The following is a 14,406-nucleotide window of genomic DNA, read 5'->3' as shown; positions in this document are numbered from 1 at the left end:
GCTTTCGAAGACCTTAGAAAGGCAGGGCAGGATAGATATAGGTCTGTAGCAGTTTGGGTCTAGAGTGTCTCCACCTTTGAAGAGGGGGATGACCGCAGCTGCTTTCCAATCTTTGGGAATCTCAGATGACATGAAAGAGAGGTTAAACAGACTAGTAATAGGGGTTGCAACAATTTCGGCAGATAATTTTAGAAAGAAAGGGTCCAGATTGTCTAGCCCGGCTGATTTGTAAGGGTCCAGATTTTGCAGCTCTTTCAGAACATCAGCTGACTGGATTTGGGAGAAAGAGAAATGGGGAAGGCTTGGGCGAGTTGCTGTGGGGGGTGCAGTGCTTAGGACCGGGGTAGGGGTAACCAGGTGGAAAGCATGGCCAGCCGTAGAAAAATGCTTATTGAAATTCTCAATTATAGTGGATTTATCAGTGGTGACAAAGTTTCCTATCTTCAGTGCAGTGGGCAGCTGGGAGGAGGCGCTCTTATTCTCCATGGACTTTACAATGTCTCAGAACTTTTTTGAGTTTGTGTGCAGGATGCAAATTTCTGCTTGAAAAAGCTAGCCTTGGCTTTTCTAACTGCCTGTGTATATTGGTTTCCAACTTCCCTGAAAAGTTGCATTTCACGGGGGCTGTTCGATGCTAATGCAGAACGCCACAGGATGTTTTTGTGTTGGTTAAGGGCAGTCAGGTCTGGAGAGAACCAAGGGCTGTATCTGTTCCTGGTTCTAAATTTCTTGAATGGGGCATGCTTATTTAAGATGGTGAGGAAAGCATTTTTAAAGAATAACCAGGCATCCTCTACTGACGGGATATTGTCAATATCCTTCCAGGATACCCGGGCCAGGTCGATTTAGAAAGGCCTGCTCGCTGAAGTGTTTCAGGGAGCGTTTGATAGTGATGAGTGGAGGTCGTTTGACCGCTGACCCATTACGGATGCAGGCAATGAGGCAGTGATCGCTGAGATCTTGATTGAAAACAGCAGAGGTGAATTTAGAGGGCAAGTTGGTTAGGATGATATCTATGAGGGTGCCTGTGTTTACGGCTTTGGGGTTGTACCTGGTTGTAACCACCACATGTCTGTGGAACTTGTTCAGTTCATGTCTCAGTTGTTGAATCTTGTTATGTTCATGGAAATATGTACACGTTAAGTTTGCTGAAAATAAATGCAGTTGACAGTGAGAGGACGTTTCTTTTTTTGCTGAGTTGATGATACTGTATCACAATTTGTTTAATCTATCAGCAAAGTAGCACGTATAGCAGTCATGTTCACCAGTGATACAGCTAGTAACTAAGCTACTTACTAAATTGCTTGATGACCAGTAAATGATCTGTTAATTTTATGTAAAATGTATCCTACACTCTATCTCCTATAGATCAACTCAGTGAAGTAACGTTTACTTTAGCTGTTTGTCCCTCTCTCTTCTGTCTCCTCTAGACCAACTCTGTAAAGTTCCACACCAAGGCGCTGTCAGTGTTCCACCAGATCAATGCTTATGAGGAGGACGGCTTCCTGATGCTGGACATGTGTTGCTCTGACAACGGAGTGGCCCTTAACAACTACCTCATCCAGAACCTACGCAAGTCAGGGGAGGCTCTCGATCAGGTCAGCATGGAAACACAGTGCCTTTTCCACATGTTGTTGTGTTACAGCCTGAATTTAAAATGGACTACATTAAAATGTTTGTCACTGGCCTACACACAATACCTCATAACGTCAAAGTGGAATTATGTTTATTGAATTTTTAACAAATTAATTAAAAATGAAAAGCTGAAATGTCGAGTCAATAAGTATTCAACCCCTTTGTTATGGCAAGCCTAAATAAGTTAGGGAGTAGAAATTTGCTTAACAAGTCACATAATAAGATGCATGAACGTGGTGTGCAACAGAAGTGTTTAACATGTTTTTTTAATGACTACCTCATCTCTGTAAGTCCCAAAGTCGAGCAGTGCATTTCAAACACAGAGACAAGGGAGGTTTTGCAACATCTTGCAATGAAGGGCACCTATTAGTAGATGACAAAAGCAGACATTGAATATCCCTTTGAACATAGTGAAGTTATTATTTACACTTTGGATGGTGTATCAATACAACCAGTCACTACAAAGATACAGGCGTCCTTCCTAACTCAGTTGCCGGAGAAGAACATAATTGCTCAGGGATTTCAATGTGAGGCCAATGAAGACTTTAAAACAGTTACAGAGTTTAATGGCTTTGATAGAAGAAAACTGAGGAGGGATGAACAACATTGTAGTTACTCCACAACACTAACCTAATTGACAGAGTTAATAAAAGGAAGCCTGTAAAGAATAACAGATATTCCAAAACATGCATCCTGTTTGCGACAAGGTACTAAAGTAATACTTTTTGGCAATAATACAAAGTGTTATGTGCGGGGCAAATCCAATGCAACACTTTACTGAGTACCACTCCCATATTTGTAAGTGGTGGCTGCATCATGTAATGGGTATGCTTGAAATTGTTGTGGACTGGGTAGTATTTCAGGATTAAAAATACATGAAATGACGCTAAGCACAGGCAAAATAATAGAATAAAACCTGGTTCAGTGTGCTTTCCACCAGACACAGGGAGATGAATTCACCTTTCAGCAGGACAATAAACTAAAACAAACAGCAACCACAGCTAATGAAGTCAATGTAACCCTTAACAAGAGTTGCAGTATGATTTGGAATGGGGGGCCAGTAATAAACTGGTCCTGAACAATTCTAAAACTAAGATAATTGTATTTGGTCAAATATTCCCTGAGTTCTAGACCTACGCTGAATCTGGTAATGAATTGTGTGGCTGTTGAGCAAGTTGAGGAGACTAAATTACTTAGGGTTAACTTACATTGTGAACAGTCATGGTCAAAACATATGCAGTTGAAGTCGGAAGTTTACATACACTTAGGTTGGAGTCATTAACCTCTCTTGGGTACGTGAGACGTTAGCATCCCACCTCTTCAACAGCCAGTGAAACTGCTGGGCGCCAAATTCAAATACAGAAATACACATTATAAAAATTCAGAAATAAAAACATATTTTACATAGGTTTAAAGATGGACTTCTTGTGAATCCAACCACGGTGTCACATTTAAAAAAATGATTTACGGCGAAAGCATACCTTGCGATTATTTGAGAACATAGCCCAGCAGACAAATCATTACAAACAGTAACCAGCCAAGTAGAAGAGTTACACAAGTCAGAAATAGAGATTAAAAATTAATCCCTTACCTTTGATGATCTCCATATGGTTGCACTCAGCAGACATTCATTTACACAATAAATGTTCCTTTTGTTCGATAAAGTCTCTTTATATCCAAAAACCTCTGTTTTGTTCGCGTTTTCTTCAGTAATCCACAGGCTCAAACGCAGTCAAAACAGGCAGACAAAAAATCCAAATTGTATCCGTAAAATTCATAGAAACATGTCAAACAATGTTTATATTCGATCCTTAGCTTATGTTTAGCCTAAATAGTCGATAATATTTCAACCGGACAATAACGTTGTCAATTTAAAAGGTAAACAAGAAAGGCACTCTCTCGGTCGCGCGCATGAAAAAGCTCTGTGACACTTTAGGGTCCACTCATTCAGACTGCTCTTACTTCCTCATTTTTCAGAATACAAGCCTGAAACAATTTCTAAAGACTGTTGACATCTAGTGAAAGGCATAGGAACTGCAATTTGAGTCCTAAGTCAATGGATACTGTAATGGCATTGAATAGAAAACTACAAAAACAAAAGAAAAACTACTTCCCGAATAGATTTTTCTCAGGTTTTCGCCTGCCAAATCAGTTCTGTCATACTCAGACACTATTTTTACAGTTTTGGAAACTTTGAGTGTTTTCTATCCAAATCTACCAGTTCTCTGCATATCATATCTTCTGGGCCCGAGAAGCAGGCAGTTTAATTTGGGCACGCTTTTCATCCAAAATTCCAGAATGCTGCCCCCTACCCTAGAGAAGTTTTAAAACTCGTTTTTCAACCACTCCACAAATTTCTTGTTAACAAACTATAGTTTTGGCAAGTTGGTTAGGACATCTGCTTTGTGCATGACACAAGTAATTATTCCAACACTTGTTAACAGACAGAGTACTTCACTTATAGTTCACTGTATCACAATTCCAGTAGGTCAGAAGTTTACATACACTAAGTTGACTGTGCCTTTAAACAGCTTGGAAAATTCAAGAAAAATATGTCATGGCTTTAGAAGCTTCTGATAGCATAATAGCTCAGCGAGGAAGAAGCCACTGCTCCAAAACATTTGTGAAAAAGCCAGACTACAGTTTGCAACTGCACATGGGGACAAGATCGTACTTTTTGGAGAAATGTCCTCTGGTCTGATGAAACAAAAATAGAACTGTTTGGCCATAATGACCATCTTTATGTTTGGAGGAAAAAGGGGGAGGCTTGCAAGCCAAAGAACACCATCCCATCCGTGAAGCACAGTGGTGGCAGCATCATGTCGTGGGGGTGCTTTGCTGCAGGAGCGACTGGTGCACTTCACAAAAAAAGATAGCATGATGAGGAAGCAAAATTGTGGATTTATTGAAGCAACATCTCAAGACATCAGTCAGGAAGTTAAAGCTTGGTCGCAAATGGGTCTTCCAAATGGACAATGACCCCAATCATACTTCCAAAGTTGTGGCAAAATGACTTAAGGACAACAAAGTCAAGGTATTGGAGTGGCCCATCACAAAGCCCTGACCTCAATCCCATAGAAATTTGTGGGCAGAACTGAAAAAGCTTGTGCGAGCAAAGAGGCCTGCAAATCTGACTCAGTTACACCAGCTCTGTCAGGAGGAATGGGCCAACATTCATTGTGGGACTTATTGTGGGAAGCTTGTGGAAGACTCCCAAAAATGTTTTGACCAAAGTTAAACAATTTAAAGGCAATGCTACCAAATACTAATTGAGTGTATGGAAACTTTTGACCCACTGGGAATGTGATGAAAGAAATAAAATCAGAAATAAATAATTCTCTCTACTGTTATTCTGACTTCACATTCTTAAAATAAAGTGGTGATCCTAAATGACCTAGGACAGGGAATTGTTACTAGGATTAAATGTCAGGAATTGTGAAAACCTGAGTTTAAATGTATTTGGCTAAAGTGTATGTAAACTTCTGACTTCAACTGTAGATTCAATAGTTGTAAAGATGGGGAGAGGTCTGTCTGTAATTACAATATGCTCTGCTTTTTTGACACCGCACTCCAAAAAGCAAGTGCTGCAGGCTCTAGTTTTGTCTTATCTTGAATATTGTCCAGTCATGTGGTTAAGTGCTTAAAGGAAAGACCTAGTTAAGCTGCAGCTGGCACAGAACATATTGGCACGTCTTGCTCTTCGTTCTAATCAGAGGGCTGATATAAATACTATGCATGCCAGTCTCTCTTGGCTAAGAGTTGAGGAGAGACTGACTGCATCACTTCTTCTTTTTATGAGAAACACCGCTCTGACAAACACACTTACCCCGCCAGACATACCACCAAGGGTCTTTTCACAGTACCCAAATCCTGAACAAATTCAAGAAAGCATACAGTACTATATAGAGCATTATTAAATGGAATTCCTTTCCATCTCATATTGCTCAAATGAACATACCTGGTTTAAAAAAACGAATAAAGCAACACCTCACTGCACAATGCCTCTCCCCTATTTGACCTAGATAATTTGTGTAAATTGATTTGTAGTCTACGTGTGCCTTTTTTAAAAAATTGATATCGTTTTGTCCTTGATCTATTCTTGTCTATTAATGTTGTGTATGATGTCATGTTTCATATTTTGTGTGGAACCCTGGAATAGTAGCTGCTGCTTTCGCAACAGCTAATGGGGATCCTAATAAAATACCATTTATGCTATGACATTGGGATGCTGCTAGAGCTGCCGCTTTCTAGGAGTGGGACATTAATCCGTAGGCATATAAGAAATCCTGCTATGCCCTCAGACGACCCATCAAACAGGCAAAGCGTCAATGCAGGAATATTATTGAATCCTACGACACTATGCTCGTCGGATAAGGCAGCACTTGCAAACTATTACGGACTACAAAGCGAGCTGCACAGTGCCTACCAGATGAGCTAAATGCCTTTTATGATCGCGTTCGAGGCAAGCATTAACTGAAGCACATATTAGAGCACCAGCTGGTCCGGATCACTGTGTGAACACGCTCTCTATAGCTGATATGAGTAAGACCTTTAGACAGGTCAACATTCACAAGGCCAATGGCCAGACGGATTACCAGGACGTGTACTCGGAGCATGCACGTATCAACTGGCAAGTGTCTTCACTGACATTTTTCACCTCTCCCTGACCAAGTCTGGAATACCTACGGACATGCTTCAAGATGACCACCATAGTCCCTGTGCCCAAGAACGCCAAGGTAACCTGCCTAAATGACTAGCACCCCATAGGACTCAAGTCTGTAGCCATGAAGTGCTTTGAAAGGCTGGTCATGGTTCATGTCAACACCATTATCCCAGAATCCCTAGACCCACTACAATTGGCAACAGATCCACAGATGCAAACAGATCCACAGAAGACACCATCTCAATTGCACTCCACACTGCCCTTTCCCAATTGGACAAAAGGAACACCTACAGTCAAAAGTTAAGACACACCTACTCATTCAAGGGTTTTTCTTTATTTTTACATTTTTTTACATTGTAGAATAATAGTGAAGACATCAAAACTATGAAATAACACACCTCCAGGCTGTGTAAGGCCTATTTGACCAAGAAGGAGAGTGATGGAGTGCTGCGTCAGATGACCTGGCCTTCACAATCACCCGACCTCAACCCAATTGTGATGGTTTTGGATGAGTTGGACCACAGAGTGAAGGAAAAGAAGCCAACACGTGCTCAGCATATGTAGGAACTCCAAGACTGTTGGAAAAGCATTGCAGGTGAAGCTGGTTGAGAGAATGCCAAGAGGGTGCAAAGCTGTCATCAAGGCAAATACTTAGAAAAATCTCAAACTTAAATAAATCACTTTTTTCATTACTACATGATTCTATGTGTTACTTCATAGTTCATGTCTTCAACATTATTATACAATATAGAAAATAGTAAAGATTAAAACAATTCTGGAGTGAGTAGGTGTGTCCAAACTTTTGACTGGTACTGAATGTGAGAATCTGTTAATTGACTACAGCTCAGCTTACAACACTATAGTTACCACAAAGCTCATCACTAAGCTAAAGACTCTAGGACAAAACATCTCCCACTGCAACTGGATGCTGGACTTCCTGATGGTGCTCCCAGGTGGTAAGGTTAGTCAACAACACATATGCCACGCTGATCCTCATCACAGGGGCCTCTCAGGGGTGTGTGCTTAGTCCCTTCCTGTTCTTCCACAATTGCATTGCTAAGCACGACTCCAACACCATCAGGAAGTAGTTGATGACACAACAGTGGTAGGCCTGATCACCAACAACGATGAGACAGCCTATAGGAAGGAGGTCAGAGACCTGGCAGTATAGTTTCAGGAAAACAATCTCTCCCTCAATGTGAGCAAGACAAAGGAGCTGATCGTGGACAACAGGAAAGGGAGGGCCGAGTGGGCAGAGAGTTTCAAGTTCCTTGGTGTCCACATCACCTACAAACTATCATGGTCCAAACACACCAAGACAGTCTTGAACGACAACACCTATTCCCCCTCAGGAGCATAAATAGATTTGGCAAGAGTTCCCTAGACCATTTGCATCACCGTCTGGTAGGGCATCTGCTCGGCATCTGACCGTAAGGTGCTCCAGAGGGCAGTGCATAAGGCTCAGTACATCACTTGGGCCAAGCTTCCTGCCATCCAGGACCTCTATACTAGTGTCTGAGGAACACCCAAAAACTTGTCAAAGTCTTCAGCCGCCCAAGTCATAGACTGTTCTCTGTGCTAACGCATGGCAAGACGTACTGGATCACCAAGTCTAGGTACAAAAGGCTCCTTAACACCTTCTACCTCCAAGCCATAAGACTTCTGATCAGTTAATCAAATGGCTACCTACATGTACAGTGCATTCGGAAAGTATTCAGACCCCTGAATTTTTCCACATTTTGTTACAGCCTTATTCTAAAATAGATGAAATACAAATATTTCCTCGTCAATCTACAGACAATACCTCATAATGACAAAGTGAAAACAAGTTCTTTGACATTTTTGAAAATGTATTCAAATAAAATAGAATACCTTATTTACATAAGAATTCAGACCATTTGCTAGGAGACTCGAAATTGAGCTGATCATTCCATTGATCATCCATGATGTTTCTAAAACTTGATTGGAGTCTACCAGTGGTAAATTCAATTGATTGGACATGATTTGGAAAGGCACACACCTGTCTATATAAGGCCCCAAAGTTGACAGTGCATGTCAGAGCAAAAACCAAGCCATGAGGTCGAAGGAGTTGTCCGTAGAGCTCCAAGACAGGATTGTGTCGAGGCACCGATCTGGGGAAGGGTACAAAAAAATGTCTGCAGCATTGAAGAACACAGTCATTCTTAAATGTAGGAAGTTTGGAACCACCAAGACTCTTCCTAGAGCTGGCCGCCCTGCCAAACTGAGCAATCAGGGGAGAAGGGCATTGGTGAGGGAGGTGACCAAGAACACGATGGTGACTCTGAAAGAGCTCCAGGTTTCCTCTGTGGACATGGGAAAACCATCTCTCCAGCACTCCACCATTCTGGTCTTTATGTTAGAGTGGCAAGGCTGAAGCCACTTCTCAGTAAAAGGCACATGACAGCCTGCTTGGATTTTTCCAAAAGGCACCTAAAGACTTTCAGACCACAGGAAACAAATTTATCTGGTCTGATGAAACAAAATTTTAACTTTTTGTCCTGAATGCCAAGAGTCACGTCTGGAGATAACCTGTCACCATCCCTATGGTGAAGCATGGTGGTGGCAGCATCATGCTGTGGAGATGTGTTCCAGCGGCAAGGACTTGGAGACTAGTCAGGATCGAGTGAAAGATGAATGGAGCAAAGTACAGAGAGATTCTTGATGAAAGCCTGCTCCAGAGCATGCAGGACCTCAGACTGGGGTGAAGGTTCACCATCCAACAAGACAACAACCCAAAGCACACAGCCAAGTCAACGCAGGAGTGGCTTCGGGACAAGTCTCTTAATGTCCTTGAGTGGCCCAGCCAGAGCCCGTACTTGAACCCGATCGAACCTGAAATTAGCTCTGTAGCGACTCCCTCCATCCAACCTGACAGAGCTTGAGAGGATCTGCAGAGAAGAATGGGAGAAACTCCCCAAATACAGGTGTGCCAAGCTTGAACGTCATACCCAAGAACACTTGAGGCTGTAATCGCTGCCATAGGTGCTTCAACAAAGTACTGAGTAAAGGGTCTGAATTATTATGTAAATGTGATAGCGTCGTTATCGTTATTTTATTGTTTTACTTTTTTAACTTTAGTTTATTTATTCAATATTTTCTCAGCTCTTATTGTCTTAAAATTGCATTGTTGGTTAAGGGCTTGTAAGTAAGAATTTCATAGTAAGGTTGACACCTGTTGTATTCGGCTCATGTGACAAATAAGATTTGATGTTCACGTGCGCTGTATTTGTACCTCAGGTCTACAACACCATGTACAAAGCTTTTCCCCGCCGCTTTGTTCTGCCCCTCAATGTGACCGACGACACACCGACAGGTGTGAACCTCAACACACGTCCCGCCAGCTCTGCCACTTCTTTCAAAACAGCCAAAGATAAGGTATGCCGGAAATGTGCACGTTTCTGTTATCTATACTGTATGTGTTGTTGTTAGTCAAAGTTAGGTGTGTTAGAACTATGCATGTTTCTGTAAACTGTGATCTTTTGTGTGTGTGAGAAAGATATGGCTATTCTGGCAAGCCAGCAACCGGGGATTCCCAGTTCGAATCCTTGTCCAACGGGAAAAATCTGACGGGAAGTGAGTTGGCATCCGGCGGCTTGCTGGTATTAAATCCTAGATGCCATTGCCTGCCGTTGTAATCTTGAGCAAGTCACTTAACCCCCCAAAACAACAGCTCCCCGGGTGCGCACAAAACCTGTATATGTATATAGGTGTATTGTCGTGACTTGACTTTAACATGAATCTGAAGTCTGTTATTTATCTAATTAACTAACTATGTTTAATTGTTACCGAATTAAATTAATCATGTAGGTGATTATGCACTGTGCAAAGTTACGTAAAACAATTATCTCTTATAGCTTCTCAAATCACATCTATCTCAACCAAAATACTCATAATGTTTCATATTACATGCACAACTCATAGTATGGACACTTCATATATGTATTAGGTACACTTTCCAAGTTACAATATATCCTTTATAACATTTTTAATGACATCACAACATGACATTAGTGTTATTTAGATCACCTCTGTGGTAGTCCTCCTCCTCTTCAACCGAAAAGGAGGAGTAGTGATTCGACCAAGGCGCAGCGGGTTGTGAATACATAATTTAAATTAACAAGACGGAAAAAACGAAACGAAATACACTTGAATGAATAACAAAATAACAAAACGGAATAGACAGACCTGGACATGGAACTTACATAAAACACGAAGAACGCACGAACAGGAAAATAGACTACACAAAATGACGATGTACAAGAACAAACCGAACAGTTCCGTATGGTGCGACAAACACTGACACAGGAGACAACCACCCACAACGAACACTGTGAAACAACATACCTAAATATGACTCTCAATTAGAAGAACGCCAAACACCTGCCTCTAATTAAGAGCCATACCAGGCAACCCTAAACCAACATAGAAACAGAAAACATAGAATGCCCACCCAAACTCACGTCCTGACCAACTAACACATACAACAAACTAACAGAAATAGGTCAGGAACGTGACACTGATCATTCCACACATTCTACATTCAAAATATTGTTTCAGTGTTTGCTTTTGAACGTGTTAGAGTTTCAGTGGGAAAAAGGTCTGTTGAGACAAAACACATTCCTTTTGTGAATTTTGCTGCCAAGTCTGGTTGTTGACAACAGTTTCTTTCTTGCAACATGATAGTTGTTCCCAACATTACAGTTGAGCGTTTGGACTTATTCCAAGTACTATATACGTATCTATAACATACAGTAATTGACCTACAAATTAGTATTAATATACAGTATACAGTGGGGTAAAAAAGTATTTAGTTAACCACCAATTGTGCAAGGTCTCCCACTTAAAAAGATGAGACAGGCCTGTAATTTTCATCATAGGTACACTTCAACTATGACAGACAAAATGAGAATAAAAAATCCAGAAAATCACATTGTAGGATTTTTAATGAATTTATTTGCAAATTATGGTGGAAAATAAGTATTTGGTCAATAACAAAAGTTTCTCAATACTTTGTTATATACCCTTTGTTGGCAATGACAGAGGTCAAACGTTTTCTGTAAGTCTTCACAAGGTTTTCACACACTGTTGCTGGTATTTTGGCCCATTCGTCCAAGCAGATCTCCTCTAGAGCAGGGATGTTTTGGGGCTGTTGCTGGGCAACACAGACTTTCAACTCCCTCAAGATTATCTATGGGGTTGAGATCTGGAGACTGGCTAGGCCACTCCAGGACCTTGAAATGCTTCTTACGAAGCCACTCCTTCGTTGCCCGGGCGGTGTGTTTGGGATCATTGTCATGCTGAAAGACCCAGCCACGTTTCATATTCAATGCCCTTGCTGATGGAAGGAGGTTTTCACTAAAAATCTCACGATACATGGCCCCATTCATTCTGTCCTATACACGGATCAGTCGTCCTGGTACCTTTGCAGAAAAACAGCCCCAAAGCATGATGTTTCCACCCCCATGCTTCACACTAGGTATGGTGTTCTTTGGATGCAACTCAGCATTCTTTGTCCTCCAAACACGACGAGTTGAGTTTTTACCAAAAAGTTATATTTTGGTTTCATCTGACCATATGACATTCTCCCAATCTTCTTCTGTATCATCCAAATGCTCTCTAGCAAACTTCAGACGGGCCTGGACATGTACTGGCTTAAGCAGGGGGACACGTCTGGCACTGCAGGATTTGAGGCTCTGGCGGCGTAGTGTGTTACTGATGGTAGGCTTTGTTACTTTGGTCCCAGCTCTCTGCTGGTCATTCACTAGGTCCCCCCGTGTGGTTCTGGGATTTTTGCTCACCGTTCTTGTGATCATTTTGACCCCACGGGGTGAGATCTTGCGTGGAGCCCCAGATCGAGGGAGATTATCAGTGGTCTTGTATGTCTTCCATTTCCTAATAATTGCTCCCCTAGTTGATTTCATCAAACCAAGCTGCTTACCTATTGCAAATTCAGTCTTTCCAGCCTGGTGCAGGTCTACAATTTTGTTTCTGGTGTCCTTTGACAGCTCTTTGGTCTTGGCCATAGTGGAGTTTGGAGTGTGACTGTTTGAGGTTGTGGACAGGTGTCTTTTATACTGATATCAAGTTCAAACAGGTGCCATTAATACAGGTAACGAGTGGAGGACAGAGGAGCCTCTTAAAGAAGAAGTTACAGGTCTGTGAGAGCCAGAAATCTTGCTTGTTTGTAGGTGACCAAATACTTATTTTCCACCATAATTTGCAAATAAATTCATAAAAAATCCTACAATGTGATTTTCTGGATTTTTTTTCTCGTTTTGTCTGTCATAGTTGAAGTGTACCTATGATGAAAATTACAGGCCTCTCTCATCTTTTTTTGTTGGAGACTTGCACAATTGGTGGCTGACTAAATACTTTTTTGCCCCACTGTATATGCTTAAATATATAAATATGCTTCATGTTCACTGTGGCAGAATATTTATTTTAATTAGCAATTTTCTGCATTTATCAGAGTGCCACCAGGTAACCTGATTTCAGATGTGTCCATGTTAACAGGATTATTAGGGAAATCGTTCTTCTTGCAAAGCATGTAAACATTTTAATCTGACTATCCACAATAATCGTATCATTGTGTGCATGTAACCATACTGTCTTCTTCTAACCATTGTGAATAAAATAATTGCAACTGGGCATTTTTGTACATGACCCTAAATATGATGGGACGTTAATTCACTCAGGAATTCACTCAGGAACAACACTTATGTGGACACACCTGCTTTCAAACTACTTTGTATCCCTCATTTACTCAAGTGTTTTCCTTTATTTTGGTAGGTACCATTACACTTCCGTGGGAACCGTAAATAGCCAATCAATAACTGATGAAGGAGCTTGTGCGGAGAAAGTGTCAGCTTTGTTTAAATCATTGAAGGGAATTAAATTGCAGGCTTTTACCTTTTCAAATCCAATTTTATTGGCCATATACACATATTTAGCAGATGCTATTGCAGGTGTAGCGAAATGCTTGTTTTCCTAGCTCCGACAATTCACAACAATACACACAACAATACACACAAATCTAAATGTAAAATAATGGAATTATGAAATATATAAATATTAGGATGTTCAATGTAGGAGTGGCATTGACTAACATACGGTAGAATAGAATACAGTATGTCCATATGAAATGAGTAAAGCAGTATGTAAACATTATCAAAGTGACTAGTGGTCCATTATTAAAGTGACCATTGTCTATAGGGCAGCAGCCTCTAAGGTGCGGGATTGAGATGGTAGCCAGCTAGGGATGGCTATTTAACAGTCTGATGGCCTTGAGATAGAAGCTGTTTTTCAGTATCTTGGTCCCAGCTTTGATGCACCCGTACTGATCTCGCCTTCTGGATGATGGCGGGGTTAAAAGGCCGTGGCTCGGGTGGTTGATGTCCTTGATGATCTTTTTGGCCTTCCTGTGACATCGGGTGCTGTAGGTGTCCTGGAGGTGTGCCCCCGGTGATGCAATGGGCAGACCACACCACCCTCTGGAGAACCCTGAGGTTGCGGGTGGTGCAGTTGCCGTACCAGGTGGTGATGCAGCCCGACAGGATGCTCTCAATTGTGCATCTATAAAAGTGTGTTAGGGTCTTAGGGGACAAGCGCCTCCTTCACCACACTGTCTGTGTGGACCATTTCAGATAGTCAGTGATGTGTACCCCGAGGAACTTGAAGCTTTCCAACTTCTACACTGCGGTCCAGTCGATGTGGATAGGGGATCGCTCCCTATGCATTTTCCTGAAGTCCACGATCAGCTCCTTCGTTTTGTTGATGTTGAGGGAGAGGTTATTTTCCTGGCACCACTCCACCAGGGCCCTCACCTCCTCCCTGTAGTCTTTATCGTCATTGTTGGTAATCCGGCATACTACTGTTGTGTCGTCTGCAAACTTAATGATTGAGTTGGAGGTGTGTGTGGCCACGCAGTCATGAGTGAACAGGGAGTACAGGAGTGGGGTGAGCACGCACCCTTGTGGGGCCCCTGTGTTGAGGATCAGTGAAGTGGAGGTGTTGTTTCCTACCTTTACCACCTGGGGGCGGCACGTCAGAAAGTCCAGGACCCAGTTGCATAGGGCTGGATTCAGTCC

General features: G+C 41.8%; 1 protein-coding gene across 1 annotated transcript in view; it reads left to right on the top strand.

The window, feature by feature from the left end:
- Positions 1–14,406, top strand: part of LOC129868728 (carotenoid-cleaving dioxygenase, mitochondrial-like) — a 79,000-nt gene that overhangs the window by 46,612 nt on the left and 17,982 nt on the right. The window contains exons 8-9 of the mRNA XM_055942936.1: positions 1,431–1,598; positions 9,557–9,694. Coding sequence (XP_055798911.1) covers positions 1,431–1,598; positions 9,557–9,694 — 306 coding nt within the window. The remainder of the gene's footprint in view (positions 1–1,430; positions 1,599–9,556; positions 9,695–14,406) is intronic.

Source organism: Salvelinus fontinalis, chromosome 13, assembly GCF_029448725.1.
Source record: "Salvelinus fontinalis isolate EN_2023a chromosome 13, ASM2944872v1, whole genome shotgun sequence".
In the NCBI taxonomy this organism is placed as follows: domain Eukaryota; kingdom Metazoa; phylum Chordata; class Actinopteri; order Salmoniformes; family Salmonidae; genus Salvelinus; species Salvelinus fontinalis.
The sequence above is the reverse complement of the archived record's forward strand: the minus strand, read 5'-3'. Positions and strand labels throughout refer to the sequence as shown.